The following is a 21460-nucleotide window of genomic DNA, read 5'->3' on the forward strand; positions in this document are numbered from 1 at the left end:
TGGATATCCGTGGAACCGATGGAAAAATGTACGGGATGGGAAGTAGCAGGCGAGGCGCAGGCTAATTCAGAGGATGGATCGTTGCGATCGTCGTGATCTCGATTCGTCGGCCACCTCGAATACGTTCCAAGAAGTGGGCAGTGTTTGTCCAACGATTGACGCGCGGAGATTTGAATCATCGTTGAACGATGACGATGATTGTGGTTAGGTGTGGAGAGAAAATTCCGAGGAGGTTGAAGATTCGATGACAATTTTCGACCGGTTATTCGATTTCCTTTTCAGTCTTTTATTTCTTCGTTTTGACGGCTCGATATTTTGACAAGATTGTTTGGTATAGATATATATTCGAGAAGGGGGAGAAGAAATGAGTGGGAAAAGGTCGAGAAAAGGGATTTTTATAAAGACGTGCACGTGTCTGTACGATGAAAAAACTGCGGCCAGGCTTGACAGAGAGAATGAAGAAACTTGGAAAGGTAGGTTGTCGAATTAGAATTTTCCGATAAGAGGAGTTTGGATTCTTTGTTTCAATTCTTCAATTTTCTTCTCATCCGTTTATTTAGGCTTCGTGGCTTTGGAAAAATATAAAAGGAGCCTGAAGGAAGAGGCTTTAAAGTTGCAAGTGGAGGATGAAAAGGTTAGAGACGATTCGAAAAAATAATATTGATAAAATGTTGGACGAAATTTTGTAAATTTATTTTGTAACGTAGGAGATCGAAGAGAAAGAAAAAGAGGAGTACGAGTTAACGAAATGGACGAAATTGAAAATTTTTCGACAAAAGAGGGAACATGAAATGTGGAAAGAATACTGGGACAAATGTAAAGTGATGAAATTTTGCACATCTGTAATCAGGTTGAAGGTAAAGAGAATAAAAAAAAAAAAGAGAAGAAAAGAACAGGACGGAATTTTAATTTAATCTAAATATTTCAGATCTTTTTATTGAAAGAACAATGGCATCACAGTTGCCATTTTAAGGAAAGGAAACAAAATAGGCAAAAGATTCGTTCGAATGATATCTTGAGGTATTTGGAAATCGTTTTTCATTATAAAATTGTTTAACAAACGAGAGTTTGTACGCGAGATATACATTTTTACAGAATAAGATTGGAGTACAATATACCCGAATCATTTCCATCCGATTCTAAAATCTTCGATAAAGTTAGTTTCCTCTTGTGGAAAAAAATCTTTCCACATCTAAAACTTTCAAAGATATTCTAACTCGAATTTTTAAGTTTTCTTAAATCGAAAAAAAAAAAAACAGATATTGAAGAGTAAAAAGGAAAAGAAGAAGCAGGAGAAGCTTCGAGAAGAGAGAAAGATGGAAATTATCGCAAAGATATTTCGCGAGATGAGGGATGACATTTTCCCGAGGAGACCGAAATATATATGCTCGAAGAGTTACAAAGTTAAAGAAATCACTTCTGTGGAAAAAACTTCTTTCGAAGAGATTCGAAGCGAAGAGTTTGCGATTGTAAAAAAAGATGAAAATATCTCGGTGATGAAGGAACAAGTTGGAGAGGCGAGTGAGAATAAAATCGAGAAAGAATCGCTCGAAGAAGATGAAAAAGATGACGAGGCGAAAGTAAAAGGAGATGAAATAATTTTGAAAAAAATTGTACTAAAACAATCCGTCAAAACGTCGAAGGAACAAGTGTTTCCTATAGATACTTGCTTCTACGCAACTCCAAGCGTTGTCATTTTTGAGGTATTCTCTTTTAATTTATATTTCTTCTCATTTTAAATTTCACGTCCATCGCCTCTGTTTAACCAGGATTTCGAGGTGAATGAAAAGTATTCCCGCAAAGTGACGATCACGAATAAAACGTCGAAATGGGCGTATATACGATTCCACAAAGTGTACACCGAAGTATGGGAGCCGAGTGTCGTCGAGGTTTCCGAGCTTTATAAATTTTTAAAATCTCCAAAATCGGACAGAACTTACTTAAAAGAGTAATTCTCCTCTCGCAGATCGAGATTATGGATGCCGCGAGAGTTAAACCTGGGTTGCAGGTGGCGGTCAACGTGAAATTTTCACCGATATACGAGGAGGAGGTGACAGCCGAGATTGCTTTCCTCACCCTGAGCCCAGATTACGATCAAAATTTCCACGAATTTCGCATTTACGTTCATTGCACTCCGCAAATTGCCATGCCTATTCTGGACCCTGACGAGCTTAGGTGAAAATCGAAGCTACGATCCGATTAATTTTTCCATCCAATCCGGAATTCGAGGTGGAATATCTCATGATTAAATTTTCAAACGTTGTTGAAATCGTGACGACAGATTTCCATCGGCTCCAATATGGAAGTACGACGATCCCAAGTTGAGCGAAAGGATTCTTACGATCTACAATAACGGGAAAAAACCATTTTCTATCGCAATCGAAGAAAGGAAGAAACGAGATCATTGTTTCTTATGGCGTTTCGAGCAGGATGTGGTATTCCGGAGCGAAGAATCCTCTATGATAAGTCTTTTAGGTTCAGATATTTTGATTAATCGAAACTAAAAGAATTCTCGCCATGAAATTCCAATAAATTGTATGTGATTTTAGGCAACGAAGAAGGAAATGATAACGAGAATATTTTGGAAAACGAGAAATGTCGAAAGCTGTATCAGATCGAAATTCTTCCAAAATTTAAGTATAATTTCATAATTACTTTTCGACCAAAATACATAGGCGTACATCACGAAGTCTTGGAAATTAATTTCTTCAGCGGAAACCGGATGTTGGGGAAAAAGGTTCGTTATTTCTTACGTACAAATAAATTAAAAACGGCGTAACACTGCTTTAGAATGAAATAATTTCATCCGTTTTCTCGCCAACAGAGTATTCCTGTGTGGGCTGAGGTGTTAGGCTATCAAATCTGTCTGGATCCACTTTGCATCGATCTAGGCATCGTGATGATCGACTCGGACGTTTCTCAACAAACGTTCAACATTTACAACATTGGTAACGTTTTATAAAATCATCTATCGATATCAATTCATGCCCTAATTCGCGATATTATTTAGGACACACAATGGTTGAAGTTTTAATAATGACACCTAAAAATTTGAGAAATCACGTGTCAGTTCACCCGAAATCGACCACGGTAGATGCTAAATCTCGTTGCAAAATTAACGTGAGATTGATACCTGAATCGAATATTCTTACTTCTTCCAAACGGTAATAAATATTTTTATTATCATAAAAATGTGCAATTCAGGAATTGCAACAATTCATTTCCCATTTTATATATATATATATATATTCTACAAAATTTTAGATTCTACAATCCAGTGTCCAACATATTAGAATTTCCGATCAAAGTGCAAATCTTGTCCCAAGATTCCCAAGAGAGACCACCGCCATTGATAATGAAAACCATCGCCAGTCTAACACCTTGTAACGGTTTGATATTAGGTCGGTAGTCGTTCGATTAAAAAATTTCTCTTGAGATCTTAATAGATCTTTTCTCTCTGTACAAAAGTTAATTTGTAATCCCTTCTCGTTTCAACAGAACCGGCGAGTATCGATCTAGGATACGTCCACACACACGAATCTGTCTACGCGGAATTAACACTGACGAACGAGTCTCTGTTGATTCAAGAGTACGCTTTTATAGATCTTCCGTTGTCTGCAGATATACAACCGAACAACTACGGATTCATTCTTCCTGGGGAAACAATCAAGCTTCATTTGATCTATTCCCCTTGCCCGACAGATATTTCTGGCAACAAAATTGGGGCGAATGGATTGGCTGGTCAACGAAAGTAAGTTTTCAACGTGTATCTTCAAGAAATTAAGACGAAAGATCTTTTTTCGGTTTTCTCTCTCTCTCTCTCTCTCACACAGATTTCTAGTGGAAGTTTTCACCTTGGCCGAGCTTGCTGGGAAAAAGAAACAAGCGATGCTGAATCAATTGAAGAATCGGATGAACAAGCAAATGGCGATTTTTGAATATCGGGGGATTCCGCCTCTGTTCCATATAAATCTGACCAAATCGAAAATAGTGCGTCAACTTATCGATCGAGACAATAATAACAACCTTAAAGATGACTCGGAGCCGAAGGACAAGCATTCTTGCGGTAAATTAATAATTATCCCAACAGAATCCCAATAGAATTCCGTTTTGATTAAAATTTTTATTTGCAGACGAGGAAGAGAAAAAGAGATTGTTAGATGACACGGTGAAAATGTATGATCTGATCGATGAGAGGAAGCAGAAAAATTTGATCGAGGTTTACGCGTACATCATAGATACTTTCTGCGAGTTGAGCGAACAAATCATACAATTTCCCGCGACGCCTTGTGGATCGTATTCCATGGTAAAAAAAAAAAAAAAAAAAAGAAAAGTGAACGAGAAGTTTTCGCGGATAGATTCTGATATTCAAGGAGATACATTTTTTTTTTTTTTTTTTTTTTTTTAATTTAATTTTTAAGGTGTCCGTTCATCTGAGAGGATTCAATTTGGCCTCTTATCCTTATTGCACCTGCGGAATCATCAAGGAGCAACGCAAAAAGTTCACGGGTTGCTACGAATTCACCAGCTCCTCGAACAGGATGGACATTATACCGCAGTCTGGCGTTTTGCAGAACGATGAAATTATTAATATTAACTTTATGTTCAGACCAAAATTACCGAAGAAAATGATCTTCGAGGAAGGTCTCAGATTAAAGATGAACATGGAGGAGGTTCATGAAAATCATGAGGAGGTAAAGTTTGAAAAAGAAGAAAAATTGAAGAAAGGTATTTGGTTATTGTAAATGTATATATATGTACGTATGTATGTATAGTGAAAAGAAAAAAGTAATTTTTTCAAAAGCGAAAAAAGAAAAAAAGAAAGTAGAAGAACCTGAGGTCGATATGTCAGCTGGTGAAATCAATTTACTGGAAACGTTCGAACCTTGTGTTTCCACGATTTTCGTAACGTGCACGATCAACATAGAGACGAAAATCGGCGCGAAACACGACGAACGATTATTTGCAAAGTTAATATGTCCGATCATTAAACCCGAAATCGTGGTTTTAAATGAGGATCGTGTAATAGAATTCGAGCCAACAGCGATTGGCATGTCTTCCAGAAAATTTCTCTTCGTTAAAAATATTTCCACTCGGTAAGTGTTTGCGACGAGATAAAATAAGAATTAAGAAAAAAAGAAAGAAGAAGAAGAAGAAGAAAAAGAGGAATATTTAGCATGAAAGAAATTCTTCCTTTAAATAGAAGCGTGATGATAGAAGTGAGCGTGTTGAATCCATTTGGGCCATTTTTCGTGCCTCCTGGAAGAACGATCGAGACCGGCTCTATCTTGAAACTTCCCGTTACTTATCAACCGAGAGAGGATTGCAAAGTGAGCTACCCCTCGAAATTCAATTTATTTTATTTAACGAGTCGTATTTTAATAAAAAAAAAAAAAAAAAAAAGAAAAGAAAACTGGGAAAATTGAAGAGGAAAAAATTAGAAATAACTGTACGAAGGGATGTAAATAAATTTGGTTCGTGGAGCTTTGCTCTTGAAGACGTAAGTCCATCCGTTTCCCTCTATAATTCTCTTTTTCTCGATTGTGTATCTTCCTGGTCCAGGTAGAATCTCCGTGGGCGGAGGTGATCTGATGAATTCGGTGTTGATGTTGAACGGATAATTCTTCATGTTCTTTGGCTTCCTCGGAGATTTTGGGTCGTAATGGCCGGGTCCTGGGTCCTTTGGATCCTTGTAACACAACGCTATGTTTTTCAATATCATCCTTATGCCCGTTGCCTTTAGAAATCTGTGAAAAAAACTTTATCAGACTTCGTTTTTCGATCGTCTCGCAAGAGAGGATTAAATTTCGAATTAAAAGTCGGAAGAAGGGATTAACAGTTGACAATGTAAGAAGAATAATACCTTGGACAAGTGCTCCAACGTCCCTTGTAATAATTCGATTTCTTCTTCAATTTGTCCATTTCGCATGGGATCGATATGGGCCAGTTGTCGAATTTTTTCGATTTTGCGAAATAATTTTTGATCGTGGTGTCGTCTCTTGGCCCTGAAAAAAAAAAGAAATGAAACGTAGATGTAGAGTATCCGACGTAGGTATTCATCCTAGCCAACCTGTGAACAAATCGTAGGGGCCCCTCTTTCCAACGACTTTCTTTAAAAAAGCATCCAACGTCCTTGCATCTTTCACCTTGTATCTATCGGCAAGAATAAGAAAGAAAATCAGACTTCATCTTTGTTTGACTGAACAAAGAAAATAAGAAGAAAATTGGAGTTTATTACGTACAAGATGCAGGGCAACGACCAAGGTTTAACTTCGATCGTGGATCTTGGGTACAAACCATCGTACTCGAATGTTGGAACGCAGGATGCACCCTCGCGTTCCCTCTTGTCGATGTAATAATAAGGATAATACTTTGAGTATCCTGAAACAGAGAATAAAAAAAGCGTTACTAAAAATTGATGGAAGGAACGCCAAGTGGAGGAAGATAATTTGTTGAATCATTCGCCTGGTCCTGGAGTAACGGATGGCCAAGAAGGTTGGAAAAGGGGAACAATTCCGCCAAATCCAACGTTTCTTTTCGTTGTCTTGCAAGGTTTTTGCAGCACGTCGTCGGGCCATTGAAGGATCTCGTGGGTTCCCGGACCACGACCTACTTTCAACTGTTCCCTTTGCTCCTTCAATTTTCCCTCGTATCTTCCTCCCATCGTCAACGAGAATTCTTTCGTTTCTATCTGCCTCTTCCAACTAAATTTTAAACGAAGAAGAAACAATCTTTCTGTATACAGATCGGTGGTAAAAGGTTTTTACTCCTGTTGAAAGGGTATTTAGAAATATACGTATACCTTATGCTTGGACGTTTGCATTTAAAAGGAAATTTTGGATTGTACAATCCTACCGCTGGTGAGTCTATTGTTGAACCTTTGTACATTTTTGGATGCAACCCTATTCTCACATCTCGTTTCGCGCTGCTACCGAAAGCAGGAAAAGATTTTTTCTCCCGTGGAATTAAACAATTGCAATTCCATTTGCACGCGCAACGACAAATTTTGTAGGAAACTTTTTTCGTTCCGCAGGACATCGTGATTTTGATTTCAAGTTTTTTTTGAAACTTTTATCGCTTGTAGACGATTGTGGAAAAATTTTTTCTTTAATTAACGATTTAAAAGTTTCTTTGTTCGTTGATGATTTTTCATCAAAAGGTTGATAATATTTGAGGATAAAAATATTTAAAAAAAAAATCGAAATTATAAATATAAAAAATTCGAAGAAGAGTTCGTAATTTTAAAGATTAATTGAAAGGTTAGTGAAAATGTGTGTTTTGAATTTTCCTCTTCGATTGAAACTAAGTTCATATTGTAGCTATCGATTGTAGATATCGATGGAATGTGAAAAATTGATTTTATAGAAATTGTATAGAAATTAAATTATATTTTTATGCTGTTGGATAATGATCAAGTGAATGTATTTTTTATTAGAGTCAAGAGTATTTCGAAGTATTTAGCTCGAAAACGAAAACGAAATGGAGTATAAAACTCATTGGTCGAGGAGTGGTGCCATCTTATATCTTGAAGCCTCAGTTTCGAGTTGCTCGTTTTGAGGTTATCAGTGACAAGCCGGTAGAATTGAAAATGTCTGTAAGTATACACTTTTATTAATATTTTTATATTTTTTCTTTTTTTTTTTTTTTATCAAAAATTTTCAATGATATACGTACATATAAGAAAATATCTGTTGAATGGTCGATAAAAAGTACCAGCAATGGGTATTAAAGGAAACTAATTAACTCATATATACCTTCAATCGATAAAATAATTTCTAAATCATCTATCGTTTATCTGGAAATTTCAAAAATTTTTAAAAATAAACAAAGAAATTAAATCAAATAGGCAAAAAATTTTTCGACATCAAATTTTTTTTTGTTTAAAAATTTTTCGATCTTCCTCGTTAACGTTTCAATTTAAAATGATAAATAACTTTGTGCTGAGTATTATCCGATGTTAATCGAGTTTTCATTACCGACAAAAGCGATTTATCCAAAACTCGACACGAGTTTACGTGCTCAAATACCGAGAATTAGAAGTAATTAGCCGGACAATTTAATTCATCAGGCATAAATAACTAGATAAAGGAGTTTAATACCGATAGTGAAATCGTAATTATAATTAGATCGTGAAAACATACAAACATGTTGTATCAAAATTAATTGAAGAAGCGATACGCGAGAGGAACAACTAATTACTTGCGCTGATGCGAAGAATTAATTGCGATCAATTATGTTTCATCCTGTCTTGTTATCGATCACCATGCATCGTCCCAAACAATGAAATTTCACTTTACTTCCAACGATTATTTTTCCAATAATCTTTCAATAACATTCAATATTTGCAAATTTATTCAATCTGTTCAAAAAATTAATCGACGACAGTGTCAACAACGCGAAACACTTTTTCAATTTATCCACAGTAAACCGGATGATGTACGAGAAAAAAAAGCAGAAAAGGATGAATCTTTTTGAAAATAGTTTGATCTATTTTTCATACGTCGTATATCAATTTTCACAAAAATATCATCGATTCAAATCTAATTTTCTGTATAAATTCACAATATTGTTCTCTTAATGAAAAATCATTGTCTGTTCAAAGAAATGTTATTTCGAATCAAACAAATTCGAGGCGAGCATTGAGAATTTTCAAATTTGAACGTGATTCAAATTCCAAAAAAAAAAGAAACAAATATCGATAACTTTATTCAGATCTGTGTCGACAATGTCCAATGAATCAAGCATGATCAAAAGATCACGAGAAATATAATTTCATCGTCATTACTGTAAGTACATAAAAGTTCAGAAAATTCCTATCTTCTTTTTTAATCCTCTATATTTACTTCGAAATAATATCAAAAATAATTCGTCTTTTCAATTATTTGTGAATGTAAAAATAAAATCGAGTTGAACATGAAAACAGTCAAAAATGATCGATTTTTTAAATCTCTTTATTACTTTTAACATCGAAAACAAAAACAAAATCCTTGGTTCAACGAGCTCGTTAATTACTCCCCAAGTTTCGGTTTCATCCCTTTAATCCCACCTTCCTAATCAATTCAACCCGAGTTTAATCGTTCATCCTTGAAACTCGAGTCATCGTGTTTTCGACAAATCGAACTCATTAATGTTCAGCATCTCGGGATCCTTTTGAATCAAGTCGAGCAACGTCCTCGACTAGCTTCAAATTCCGGGAAAACAATTTCCTGCTGCGGTTGCACGACTTGCGTGTTGTTCACTTAACTTCACTAAACCAAGCTCAAGGAACGCTCTCAAAGGACGTTGAAAACCGAGAGAGGTGAGAATTAAATGGAATATAAAAATGTGGGGGACACCGAGTCTCGAAAAGAAAAAAAAAGAAAAAATTCCTCATTGAATCGGGAATAAAATTTTATACACGGATGGCGAACGATATGAATCGCGATCAAAGGAAAAAAGTCTTGAAAATTCGGACAAATTTTCGGCCAGGAAATCCCTTTGTAAGAGATTCGTAATCATTGAGAATCGCATCAGGTATATTAAACTTGATATAGTATAATTTACTAAGTTAGATAGTCTCTTAATGAGATGCCAAATATCTTCTCGTTCTCGTTCGTCGGATCTCGTGCAATTTCCTTTCAAGACGTCCATCTAGAATCCGAACATATCTTGTTAATATGCATGGCACAGATTTCCACTCGACCCTATTATTACAAAACCGCAGACATTTCGAGATGATTAGTTTCTCGGATTTCATCATCACCTAACTACACTTATGCGCCAAGTTATATCAAGGTGATCAACAAGGTGTTCAAAATTTTCCATCTCTATTCATCTCTCCTAAATTTCGAACGAATATTTCTATCTTTTCCTTCATATTTTTTTCCTCCACTTACGAGTTTTTTTTTTCTTTTTTACAACCAAGCTTTAAAAATTTTTCGTTCAAACTTTATACATTTATTCGAGCGGGAAAAAATTATTTTTCTCTAATCTCTCGCGATTCGATTGAATTATTCACCATGGGAATCTAAATATTCCAACCAACTGGATTTTAATCCTCCTCGCAAGCGATCGCTTTCAATCCACGTCGAGCGCAATTTATTCTCGTCGTGTGCGATAAATCAAAACAAAAAAAAAAAAAAGAAATGAAAATTTCGGCGTTTTGTGAAAAAGCGAGCACTCTTTTAATCTCTCTAATAAATTAAAGATTTGAAAAGATTGTAAAGACTTGAGACGATTGTTTTTTTAAATATTTCAGATACAGAACACGGGATCGTGTACGTTGGTCTTCCAACTTTTCTTTATCGACGTGTTAGAGGGGCAGATTCCTCAGAGCTTGGAAAATTCAAAGTTTTCGCGAAAACAAACGAATAAGAAAAAAAACAAAGAGGAGAAGAAACACAACGAAAAAACCGAGAAAAGCATCGGAAAAGGCAGCAAAAAAATGGAGGGAAGGGTGGATTTCGACGACAAGCTTTCGCCGAACGAGTATACGGCGATATATGGTGGTAATCTTAAACGATCCGAGGATCAAACCAGATTTTCTTTTTTCAATCTCGACGAGAACAGGCAGTTATTGGTTCCAGAAAAAAAGAAGGTATATTTGAGAAATCTTACGCGTTTTCAATTGGAAATGTCTTACTTCAGAATATCGAGGATAAATTTGAGCCGAGGATCTCGATTCAATCCGATAGGATTTTACAATATTTTCACGCAAAATTACTTGTCCAATTTTTCTTATTTAAAACCACAATTCTAGAAACGCAATTGTACAATGTTTATTCTGAAAATATTTCTGTCTTTTTTTTTTTTTTCAACATCCAAAAATTCTTTTTAATCGACGATTACATTGCTTCGAAAATTTGTCTCGCGTTTCAGGTGGAATTCGGTGTTCACTTTCAAATCGACCTCAAGAAGACGAAAGTGAAGAAAGAAGAGAAATCGAATTACTGCCACGTGGCTTTGATCAAACTTATGCTGGGTAGCGCAACGCTGCAAGACTTTATAATGATATGCTCGATAAATTGAAAACTAATTAATTCCCGTTTAAGTATGTACTTCAAATCGTCTACTTTATCAAATCGAATTTGAATAATATAATCTGGATAATTTCAGAATATATATCAGATATATGCATTATTATTCGAGTTAATATTCTTGTGGAAATTAAATGGACAACTCGATTCCATCCATCATTCATCGTGAAAAAGCACGCCTCGTTTCGATATTCACAAACAATATCGTGACGTGACGAAAATATAGGAATCGTGACTTCACGGCTGATGTCACAGAGAAAATGAAACCACGAATGTCATTTGCGGTAAAACACGTTTTCTCGAACGATGATCCATCGATGAGAGATGTATGCATAAGTTTTCGTCGTTGTCAAAATGATTTTCTCCATTTTTCCTTTCCGTCCCAATTTTTTTTCTAATTTTCCTCCATTCCTTCAAAATCAACTTTAATTTTTTTTCACTTCATTCCAGTCCATTCCACCAAAGGGAGGATAATCCATAATTCGCGAAAGATCGTATCCTGTTGCACAATTTCCAATGAAACTCAACGTGTTAACATTATCTTTCGACAATTTATTCCAGTGTTTACATGCAAAAACGCACGCGTAAAAAATCGTTACAATTCCGTGGAAATGCTTTCGTAAAATTAAATACGAGGAGACACCATTTAAATATACATATGCACTATTGTAAATTATCATACGTCGTATAATTTTACAGAATTAATTCATGGAAATTGGGGGGGGAGGAAAGGAGAAAGTATAACGTGGCACGGTGTCGCGAACGAAAGTGTTCGCCAGACAAAACTCGCTTATATTTCATACATACATACATACACAGGCGCGCCCTTCCATATATTACATCCTGATCGTAGAAATTTGAACAGATCCATAATTAATTCGAGTGGAAGCTTGTCGATAAGTCATTAAGCTCGTGCCATTATTGCTCCTCACTTTAATTAATTTAATTTAATTCAATTTTCACGTTCGATGGAAAACTACGAAGAGGATTTATAACTAACGTGGTCTACACGAAGTGGTAAATACCTTTGTACAAAACAAATTTCTTTTTCATTTTTTAATATTGACAAGAGAGAGAGAAAAGAGAGAGAAAATTTCTTACTAGATTTTAAGATAATTCTCTTCTTCTAATGAAGCATAATTTCAAAGGTTTCTCCTTTTTCAAAGAAATATTTATACCCGATCTTAGCATATAAATATATATATATATATATATATATATATATATAAATTTGAGAATTCGCCTTAAACGATTTAAAAATTATAATACAATTTTTGGAGATATATTTTACAGATCAATCGTGATTGATAAATATGTAGAGAGCTTATCTACATTGTTTCACGATTGATTGGAGCGATTCTTTTTCCCGTTTTTCGAAAATCGGCCAAGATTTCCGATTGATAGCTAATAATTTGAACGAGTATATATATATATATATATATTTCAACATTTCGACATTTCGTCTCTGTACAATGCGTTTCTACCTGTTTTTTCATTTATTTATTGTTTCTTCTTTTATTTGCTCGATATGGTGATCTGCATGCAGTTTTACGAAACGGATAATGAAAATTATTTATATATATATACATTTATGTATGTACAAATAAATAGACACATAGATTACATTGCTTTACAATTAATCAGAGATTTGAGAAAGAGCTTTTACCCTCTTCGAGCCTCACAATCTTTCTCCTCTTTTTCATCTCGATTCGTAAACGATTTTTAAATATCGAATATTAGATTTTGAAAGTTTCGTTCTTTCACTCTAATATTCCAGGTATATTCCAGTTTTTCACGATTAAAAAATCCTGTCTATATTCCTTCAAATATGAGCTTTCAGCATCATATCACGCTCGAGGAATACGACATTTGGCGAAAAAGTGGTGAAAAATCGTTTCGAAATTCGTTGATTATTCAACGATAAACTCGAAGTAGCATCGTCTTTCTCATTAGGAACAGGATTTCTTCCTCTTTCTATAGCCTCTTCTGGCATAGTTCAATGGCCGACCAGATTTTTACCTGTGACACAATTGCCTCGACGTGGGCCGGGCACGACGAAATAATCAAGTCCATCTGAAAGCAAACGAAATGAAAAGGGACAAGAATTAGAGGGGGATGGATTCGATGCTCGTGAAATTAGTAAAGCCAAATCTTCGAGGTGGTTTTCTTTTCTTTTTTTTTTTTTTTTAATTTAGCTCAAATTTAACTCTTCTTGGATTAATCTTTAAAAGATAAAATTAATTGGAAAATTATGGATAATTTGTGCGCAAATATTCGAGCCAGATTTCATTCTTGGAATTAGTGAACAACGATTTCTTCAATATTGCTATTATTAAACGATGTTAATTTAATTAATAGTTTAAATGCCTATTTAATTGGAATCATATTATTAATATCATATTAATATAAGAAAAATGTAAGAAATTTGAAGAAAACGGGTTAAAAAAAAATGCGTCGAATAATTTATTCGACGAGATTAGTCAGCGAGTCAGCAAGATTGGTCGGAACGACATCGGTTTTATATACGGTTAAAATATACGCAAATATATAACCATAAATTTTCACAATCTTTCCTCTATAAATCTATTAAAAATTTCATTTTCAATTCGCGAAATTCCCAAAAATAAGCTAAAAAAATCTGTAACGAATAAACAACGAATATCTATCTTGAAAATGATACACTGTTCGTACACTCGTAATAATATAAATGAAATTGGAGAATGAAAATTTTCCAATATGAAATTGAAATATGAAAGTTGTAAAACTTTATCCTCAAACTTGAACCTTGAACCATTTTCCACCCGATTAGCTAGGAAGAAGATTCTCATTATTAAAGTTCCTCAATGAAAACCGACGTCCCTCCACTCCCCTTTTCCAACCCCCTTTTAAAACTCCCTTGATTCGATTCTTAGCCAAGCGTCCAATAATCAAAGTGAAAAGCACGCAAACTCGGCAAATATCTCGCTGATTCCTCTATTGTCTTTTATCTAAATTCTCTCTGGGTTTGTTTCATCGTACCTCTGCATATTTGATATTTCGGATGCTGGTGGACCTACGTTGCCAAACTGTTTAATTCACGCTAGGGTGTACTACGAGATGGTTGTCGCTCGAGTTTCGATACTTCGACTCCTGGAAGGAGTTTCGCGTCCACCTGAATCACGTATTCAAAGCAGAATATCATAATTTCTCGTGGCTAGGTTGGCATGTTGGTCCATGAACGTTCACAAACATTCACGAAAAGAATAATTATTACTATTAAAAATTATTAGTCTCATTTGGAGAGGAGGGAAGTCTTCGTGTTGGATTTAATTTTTTTTTTTTTTTTTTTTACTTCTCGACGGATTGTTCTGTGCGTGGAAAAGAAAAAAAGAGGGGGAAAAAGGAATGAATTAGTTAGATTTAATTCTTCTTCTTCTTCTTCTTAATCTCTTTAAGAGAAAGGAAGCATCTTCGAAGGATCGAGTTTTATAATTTCTTACAAATTACAAGTTTTTCGTTAAAAAGTTTAACAAATAAAAAGAAAGTTAATGATAAAAATATTCATTCAAGTTTCGGTAACGCGGCGAATGTTTAATCCATGCGAAAATGAAGGATTCGACCACGATTGGAACGGATCCTTAGAACAAATCCGAATTTCCTTCGAAACCAATCCATTTCTCAGCTTCACCCTCTAATTTCCCGAATTCGTAAATCTTCGACTCGTAAAACTCGAGCTCGAATCCCCGTAAAATAAAAATCTCGCTGTTTTCTTTACACGCCCTCGCTTTTATTTCATCAAACAAAGATGAGAAGAAAAAAAGAATAACAATTCGCTCGAACCTTTACAGAAGCTTGCTCAGAAAGCGATAACTGAAAAGCAGCGAAAGCTTCGTAACCGCAATAATCGCAAATCAAGAAAAATAATTCTCAGCTGTCTCTCTCTCTCTCTCTCTCTCTCTCTCTCTCCCTGGAACAATATTTTCATGATGTCGATCAAGCATTTGACAGATATGTACAGACCATTCGCGGAACAGGTTAAACTGGAGCCAGGATAAACTTTCTTTCTAGGCTCGGAAGCGGAGAGGATAACACTTTTGCTTGGCTACCGTCTCCTCGAATCAAACATATTATTCCATAACAATCTGAAATTTAACACATTGATATTTTTTTTCTGAAACAACAACGATGTTCACACTGTTCAATCGCAAGCCGTTCTCCAGCCGTTAACGAGAGCAGAAGGAAAGAAGAGAAGAGAAGAGAAGAGAAGAGAAAAGAAGAGAAGAGAAGGAAGTGCGTACCTTATACTGGTCGTCCTTGTCTGGCTTAGGCTCGGATGCCTCTTCACCGGCGCCCTGTACCCTCTCCGGGGACAACAGATCCACCAGCTGCCGCAGGCAGCGGCCAGGAAACTCTCCCTGAAGTGTTTCGACATAAATCCATAAACGATTGGATTTATGCAACTGGAACACGTAACGCTCGTTGTTTCTCGTCTCATCCTTTTCACTGTCGTTTACATTCCCGTTCATAAGCGTTCATAGAACCATTTCGAATTTTATCCATCACTTCAAATGGCAAAGAAGAAGATCGATTTCTGCTCTACTCTCGCATTTACTTCGAACGAGAACGAGCGTAAAAGCGTTTCGAAATTATTATAAGAGTTTATTGTTCGTATTACTCAAGGATGGAACGTATATGGAGCACTCATGAACGGCAATGTAGCTCGAGTATGTTAAAAATTATAATATCGTACAGCTCGAGATAAATATAAGAATTGCGTATCGCAATGAAACGAAATTGGGCGAAAGAGAATAATGGGTGTCGGAGATAAAAATGCAAAATAAAGTTATCGAGACGATTTAATTGCGCTCGAATAGCTAAACGGGAACAATTTGCGGTTAAGAACTTTTTTCTTTTCTCCTCCATCGTGAACAACGGAGAAAAAGTTTCGAGATGAAATTAGTTAGGATTCTTAGTTAGGGTGTTAATGTAATAAAGATAATCAAGGGTAATTTTCTCGTGGCACGAATTACACGGACGAATTATTATGTTAACGAAGGATCCTTCGTTAACGTATCGGGAACGATGATTGCGAATTATGATCATCAACGTTGGATTATATCGTGGATAGAAATAAGCGAAATGAAAATCGATAAGATGATGATAAACCTTGTTGGAAATCCTACAAGATTTTATGGAAATTAATTAAATAATAAAATCTGGTGGCACTGTTCCACTCGCAGTACAAATTCAACGTGCAATATTAATTATAGCTTATAGTATTAATTCTCTTTTTTATAAAAGCGTTTACCTTTTACAGCTTGTAAAAATCTTTTAAATTCCTGATTAATATAAGTAGATCAGACTCGATCATTTTGGAGATGAAAAAAGATTGGAAGAAAATATATTTTCATTCATCTCGATCTTCCCTTATCCTTACGAAAATAGAGGAAATAGCGCAAACATTTACGAGCACTCTCCATCCGTTCATGTTAATACGATGGAGAGAAATTAAACGGAACACTATGTGAAGCTATTCGAGCGCAAAAGTGTCGTTGCAAATTGTTTTCTCTGACAAGTTAAATCTAACGAATGCAAAGGTATCGAAAAAGGACGATCTACCTGTTAAAATAAGCCATCAGCTGAAAAGCGGTGTTAAGGTGTTTGTACGTGCCAGCTTTCACGCGTGGCAGGTATCCGTAAGCTGTTAGCATGTTATCCACGAGAATCGGACCCCAGCAAATGACGAACAACACCACCACGGCCACCAACATCTTCACCACCTGTCCAATATAATTTTAATAATTTTGATCTGATCCCAATGGTTGAAACAACCATTATTTGCGTCGAACATCATCATTTTGAATTTTCATCGAATTTCGAAAAAAAAAAAAAAAAAAAGATTCGTAAATTGTTGGCAAATTGTTGAGGATCTGGATGGATGGAGCACTTTGACCTATAAACGGAAAGAAAAGTAACGAAAATCTTCTTTTTAGAAAGTTAGAAATTCAGACCCGTTTCGCTCGTCTCTCTTAATGCAGCAACTTTGCTGAATTATTCCCTCATCCCTTCAACGTGGACCAACTTCATCGATCGATACAAGCGCCAATTGTTTTCGTATAACACGACGAAATAAAAAAAACTTTCTCCTCAACTTGACGCGAATTAATCAAACTCGATCGAAGTTGCGCTGCAATTAAATTTAATTAGGTTCTCTATTCGTTTGCTTTCCCCTTTCCTCCCTTCGTTTGCCGATAATTAATTCGATTCTCGGGTATTACTTATTATTATTAGTCACGACACAATTCGATACACTGATCCTCTTCATCAAACATCCAAACTTAATATTTCTATTCTGGATCTTTGGAAATAAGTTTTCCAAGTTTTGATACGCAATAATAAACGAATATTTCTTCATGATATTTAAGTAAAAAATTACCCGATTGAGAAAAAAAAAATAGGCGAGAAACGACACTGCATTAGCATAAAGAAAATGATCTCTGTTGCTTTTTTTTTTTTTTTTTTGATTTGACCCGAAAACCGCTGGTTGAAATGCACAATAATTACCATTCGAACGAGAGCGTCGACGGTATTCCTAGGCAAATTGTCTTTTATGAAACGAAATCGATATCGACCTTTTATAAATTTCAATGGGAACAAGAACTTTTTAGATCGAACGAGCTTCCACTTCGCATCGCGACTTTTCGATTGCTTTCGTTTCGTTTCGTCACGTTAAACATACCGATTTTTTAACCGATTTTCAAGAGTTAAATTTTCCGTGGTAATTTTCCAAATTTATTTTATACACGGAAATCCTTACGAGGAAAGAAAAGATAAAAAATTTTTTAATCTTTATTCCTGAGAAACTTTTTGATGTATCAAAAAATTGTTTATTCTTCTCGTAAGTTGAAAAGTGAACGAATTCAGCGAATGGATAATTTAAGAAAGAGATAGGAACACGATGTTTCCACAACTCTTCTCTCCTCTGAATGATTGCTCGATCCAACAAACCTGTCTTATCGTTCGAGACTCTTCTTCGGTTTGATTGTCCTCTCGTTGAGAACGACGATTATTGTTTCGTACGCTATTCCTCTGGGTCATGGGTATGGATTCTGCGTCGACGTTACTTGGATTCAATCTGCAACGTTAAAAGAAAGACAAAACTACATTTTTATATTTCTTCTCAGCAGTAGAAATTTATATTTCCAAAACGAACCCAACTGTCGTAAATTCTACGTAAATTTTATTTATCTACGTAAATACCTGGAAAAGATTTTCTTTCACGATTCGAAATTTCACGATCGAAAACAAGTTGAACCGTTGTAATGCAATCCGTTTCTCGCCGATACTTCTCATCAGGGCAGCAAACATCTCTCTTGTAATCAGGCAGATGTAGATGGCGCGTGACTACGATCGTTCCAGATCTCAAAATTACCACGGATTTCAAGCGTGAGTTCTAACACTGAATTAAGCCAATCGATAAAGCGACAGGTATAAACGTAACTCCTCCATAGGACACTAAGATACCAGATCGCATCTATGTCTGTGATAATCGATGTTGCGGGTACATGCATACATATATACAGAGACTTGGACAGAGAATGTGTCGATGGATGTGTCGAGTCGTTGATTTTTACGAGGAGGTGTATCGACGAACTGTATGTGAAAATAAAATTGAACGGAAGGGAAATATGTGTGTGAAGTCGAGAAGAGAATGATTGGAGAAGAGAAATCGCTGTGCAAAGAACGTTTAACATTTGTAAAATTTTGCAAGATTTATCTCCACCGGTTTTCTTTAATTAATTCCATTATTAAAGAATTATTATTCTTCCTCTGTTCAAATGTTTAAATTATTTTTCGATTAAAAATTAGAAAGAAAAGCTCGCGAAGATTATTTCTTGACGTTACGAAAACTCAATACGAAAATGAGATATAAAATTACATTCGAACGAATACGAATGTGCTTTAATAGAATAAATTCTATCATCGAGATTGCACGAAAAATTAATTCTTACGGTTTCCAAATCCTGTTTCACGAGGATGTTAATCGGCACAATGACTGAATCAAAAGTGCGAGATTATGAGTGATTAAAAAAAAATTTTTTTTTTTTTTTTAAATTTCCATTCGGAAAAGGAAAGAAAAATTGGTGCAAAAATTTCTTCCTCGTGAAATTATTTCAACGAGAATTCTCTTAATTTGATGAATAATTAAAAATATTTTTCGACATTTTTTAGTTATTACATCATGTCTATCAATTATCTTTCAACCTTGCCGTGTGAAAAATGAAACTTTTTTTATTACCTTGAACGTTTTCTTTCTTATTTTCACTTCCAACAGAGAGGAATTTATTGTATCCATTATAAAAGGTGATTAAGAAATAAGAATTTAAAATTAAGAATAAACGATTTGCAATTAAGATGATTTCTTTCTTCGAAAAAACGTAAATAAATATATACGACGCAGAATTTTTTTTTTTTTTTATCTCGCAGTGGAGAACAAGCGAAGATCACTATGCAAATTAGCAGGTAAAATTAAACCTACCTGAGCTTTTTGCTATTCCAATATATTTCTCAATTAAATCTTAATGTCAAACAAGTGAAAAATAATTTCGAGAAAATAATAATCTTACACTTAAACAAAATGCATATTAAAAAATTTAAAACGTTATATCAAAGATTATTAAATCCTTTACTAGAATTTAAATATAAAAATTTTACATATTCTGTAATACTCATTTTAATATGGAGTCTTATAAAAAAAAAAAAAAAAAAAAGTGTGTCACAATCACGAGACACGTTTCTTTATTAAATTTTTTATTAAAATCATATTATAAAAAGATGTTTCTTATAAATGCACAACGAGATGTGCATCGATATATATTCATTTACACCAATTTTTCACCAGTTTTCGAAGCATGTTTACCTCTCAATCACAGTCTGACAACTGTAAATTGGCGCGCGTGCGAATTTTCGGCTCTTATACAACACAACGGATAAATCGATATGCAAGATAATATAGGATGAAGAATGGGAAATCGAATTTTAAAGTCGAATCAAAGATATGATTCGTTTTATATTTCTGGATTTACACGAAAATGTAATATTTTCGTTCGTGATATTTAATATTTACTTTTGTCGCTGCATTTTTTGATCCAATAATAAAACTGATATAAAATAAATTTTGTATCAGAAAAAAATATATATCGAATATCCGCATGACTTTGCGGTAACATTTTTTCTTCCACTGTGTTTTCTTCCAGAAGAAAATAGAATTTCACGGATTAAAAATATTAAAGCTATAATTTTACGATTTTATTATTATACAATGAGATTATATATAATATTGGGGATTTATAGAAAAATTTTCGATAAAAATAATATGAAAATCGTAAATAATGAATGCAAATTGGAAAAAAGCAAGCGAACGTATCTCTGATGAAATATGAATGAAAAATATATGATGAAAAAACATAAAGAACCAAAAAAAAAAAAAATTTTGGTTGAATAATAAAACAAGAATAAATAATCCAAAAGATAATATTATGGGATTTAAGTCGGGAGTGCTAAACGATTTAAAATACGATTTATCATGTTAAAAATTCAACAATTAATATATATGCAGATCTCAATTTTTGATGGATTCCAAGATATACGATAAAAACTGTCGATTCGATCGATTACCAGCGGATCACTAAGCCGGCAACGCATTTTTCCCACTTATCTTAATCGCCATTCTTCACTGTCGTAAAACTATGAGCTTCTCTGGAAAATTATTTTCCACGAAAGGAGAAAATAAAATAAATTTCATTGAAATTATCCACCCTTCCCTTCCCTTCCCCACCGTTCGAAACGGACAAATATCGAGAAATTCGTAACGTTAAGATCGGAATATAAAAATAATAAAAGAGAGACTTACACGCGGCGTGATGTCATGTGATATCGCCGCTTCATGACTCGCCAAATCTCCCAGCAAATTGCCGTGTAACAATACGCCATCACGGCTAGGGGTAAGACCAGGACCAACACCAGCATATAAACCTCGTGGGCGCGCCATAAAAGTCCACCTTCGGAATCACGGACGCACCAGTAAGCGATTACCCTCAATCCAACTTCCTTGTGTGTCTGGAAAACAATTTTCCCATTCCGCAAATATTTGCCATTAATATCGCAATATATATAATGATGTTTAACGTTCCAAATATTAGGTAATAATTTTCTTACGAAATATTTTAGACAAGAAATCCGATCGAGACTAAATCGACGCAAAATCAAATTCAATTCGTCGGAAAGAATTTATAACGGAAAACATTTTATCACGGTTCGATAATTTCATCACGTATCGTACTCGTTTTACGAGTTGGCAAAGAGATATTTCGTCAAAGCGACGATCTCGTGTCATTTACATTGGGGAGCAACCCGAGTCGTTTCATCAATTCTTTCGTACCGTATTCCTTGCGTTCAAGCGGAGA

The 21460-nt window shown here is 34.9% G+C and overlaps 5 protein-coding genes across 11 annotated transcripts in view; 3 read left to right on the plus strand and 2 right to left on the minus strand.

Annotated features, from left to right (window-relative positions):
- The first annotated feature begins 277 nt into the window (after nt 1-277).
- Nucleotides 278-1216, plus strand: LOC105735673 (uncharacterized). The gene is made up of 5 exons (XM_031916969.2): nt 278-473; nt 561-634; nt 708-857; nt 929-1020; nt 1096-1216. The coding sequence occupies exons 1-5, from the start codon at nt 365-367 to the stop codon at nt 1214-1216; spliced, it is 546 nt and encodes a 181-aa protein (XP_031772829.2). The 5' UTR covers nt 278-364.
- Nucleotides 1217-2559: 1343 nt separating this feature from the next.
- Nucleotides 2560-5732, plus strand: LOC105735695 (cilia- and flagella-associated protein 74). Its single transcript, XM_086908989.1, has 10 exons — nt 2560-2737; nt 2825-2948; nt 3011-3164; nt 3265-3401; nt 3499-3751; nt 3834-4066; nt 4134-4306; nt 4422-4728; nt 4805-5096; nt 5204-5732. Exons 1-10 carry the CDS (start codon nt 2723-2725, stop codon nt 5424-5426), a joined length of 1911 nt encoding a protein of 636 aa, XP_086765115.1. The 5' UTR covers nt 2560-2722; the 3' UTR covers nt 5427-5732.
- Nucleotides 5337-7520, minus strand: LOC105735694 (ciliary microtubule-associated protein 2). Its single transcript, XM_086909213.1, has 6 exons — nt 6803-7520; nt 6466-6704; nt 6243-6381; nt 6071-6153; nt 5864-6005; nt 5337-5747 (listed from the first exon to the last, which is right to left on the minus strand). The coding sequence occupies exons 1-6, from the start codon at nt 7036-7038 to the stop codon at nt 5438-5440; spliced, it is 1149 nt and encodes a 382-aa protein (XP_086765339.1). The 5' UTR covers nt 7039-7520; the 3' UTR covers nt 5337-5437.
- Nucleotides 6611-11121, plus strand: LOC147657520 (uncharacterized). Of its 2 annotated transcripts, XM_086909215.1 has the most exons (5): nt 6611-6860; nt 7436-7594; nt 10238-10576; nt 10858-11029; nt 11095-11121. In XM_086909215.1, exons 2-4 carry the CDS (start codon nt 7589-7591, stop codon nt 11005-11007), a joined length of 495 nt encoding a protein of 164 aa, XP_086765341.1. In that variant the 5' UTR covers nt 6611-6860; nt 7436-7588; the 3' UTR covers nt 11008-11029; nt 11095-11121. The 2 variants fall into 2 exon arrangements, with proteins under 2 accessions (XP_086765341.1, XP_086765340.1); XM_086909214.1 differs by having other exon boundaries at nt 10858-11118.
- A 425-nt stretch (nt 11122-11546) lies between these two features.
- LOC100870069 (QRFP-like peptide receptor) overlaps nt 11547-21460 on the minus strand; it is a 48456-nt gene continuing 38542 nt past the window's right edge. Inside the window, exons 6-11 of one of the 6 annotated variants that reach the window (XR_015292319.1) lie at nt 20908-21113; nt 18003-18129; nt 16614-16774; nt 15293-15454; nt 14034-14166; nt 11547-13088 (exon numbers count right to left, since the gene is read on the minus strand). Coding sequence is in view for 4 of the 6 variants with exons in the window: in XM_086909209.1 (XP_086765335.1) it covers nt 15097-15136; nt 15293-15454; nt 16614-16774; nt 18003-18129; nt 20908-21113 (696 nt within the window). In the remaining 2 variants the exon portion in view is untranslated. Of the gene's footprint in view, nt 13089-14033; nt 14167-14759; nt 15137-15292; nt 15455-16613; nt 16775-18002; nt 18130-20907; nt 21114-21460 lie in introns of those variants that run through there. The other 5 variants (XR_015292320.1, XM_086909210.1, XM_086909209.1 and 2 more) reach the window with 5 other exon arrangements.

Source organism: Apis florea, unplaced genomic scaffold (genome assembly GCF_048593485.1).
Source record: "Apis florea isolate Af1SG1 unplaced genomic scaffold, ASM4859348v1 contig_3081_pilon, whole genome shotgun sequence".
Lineage (NCBI taxonomy): Eukaryota > Metazoa > Arthropoda > Insecta > Hymenoptera > Apidae > Apis > Apis florea.

Coding starts and splice junctions, on each gene's coding strand:
- LOC105735695 (XM_086908989.1), top strand. Junction 4,307..4,421: donor CTTGTGGATCGTATTCCATG/GTAAAAAAAAAA, acceptor TTAATTTTTAAG/GTGTCCGTTCATCTGAGAGG. Junction 5,097..5,203: donor GTTAAAAATATTTCCACTCG/GTAAGTGTTTGC, acceptor TCCTTTAAATAG/AAGCGTGATGATAGAAGTGA.
- LOC147657520 (XM_086909215.1), top strand. Junction 10,577..10,857: donor TGGTTCCAGAAAAAAAGAAG/GTATATTTGAGA, acceptor CTCGCGTTTCAG/GTGGAATTCGGTGTTCACTT.
- LOC105735673 (XM_031916969.2), top strand. CDS start 365: ATGAGTGGGAAAAGGTCGAGAAAAGGGATTTTTATAAAGACGTGCACG. Junction 474..560: donor GAATGAAGAAACTTGGAAAG/GTAGGTTGTCGA, acceptor CCGTTTATTTAG/GCTTCGTGGCTTTGGAAAAA. Junction 858..928: donor CATCTGTAATCAGGTTGAAG/GTAAAGAGAATA, acceptor TAAATATTTCAG/ATCTTTTTATTGAAAGAACA.
- LOC105735694 (XM_086909213.1), bottom strand. CDS start 7,038: ATGTCCTGCGGAACGAAAAAAGTTTCCTACAAAATTTGTCGTTGCGCG. Junction 6,705..6,802: donor TGCAAACGTCCAAGCATAAG/GTATACGTATAT, acceptor TTTAAAATTTAG/TTGGAAGAGGCAGATAGAAA. Junction 6,382..6,465: donor ATCCGTTACTCCAGGACCAG/GCGAATGATTCA, acceptor TCTCTGTTTCAG/GATACTCAAAGTATTATCCT.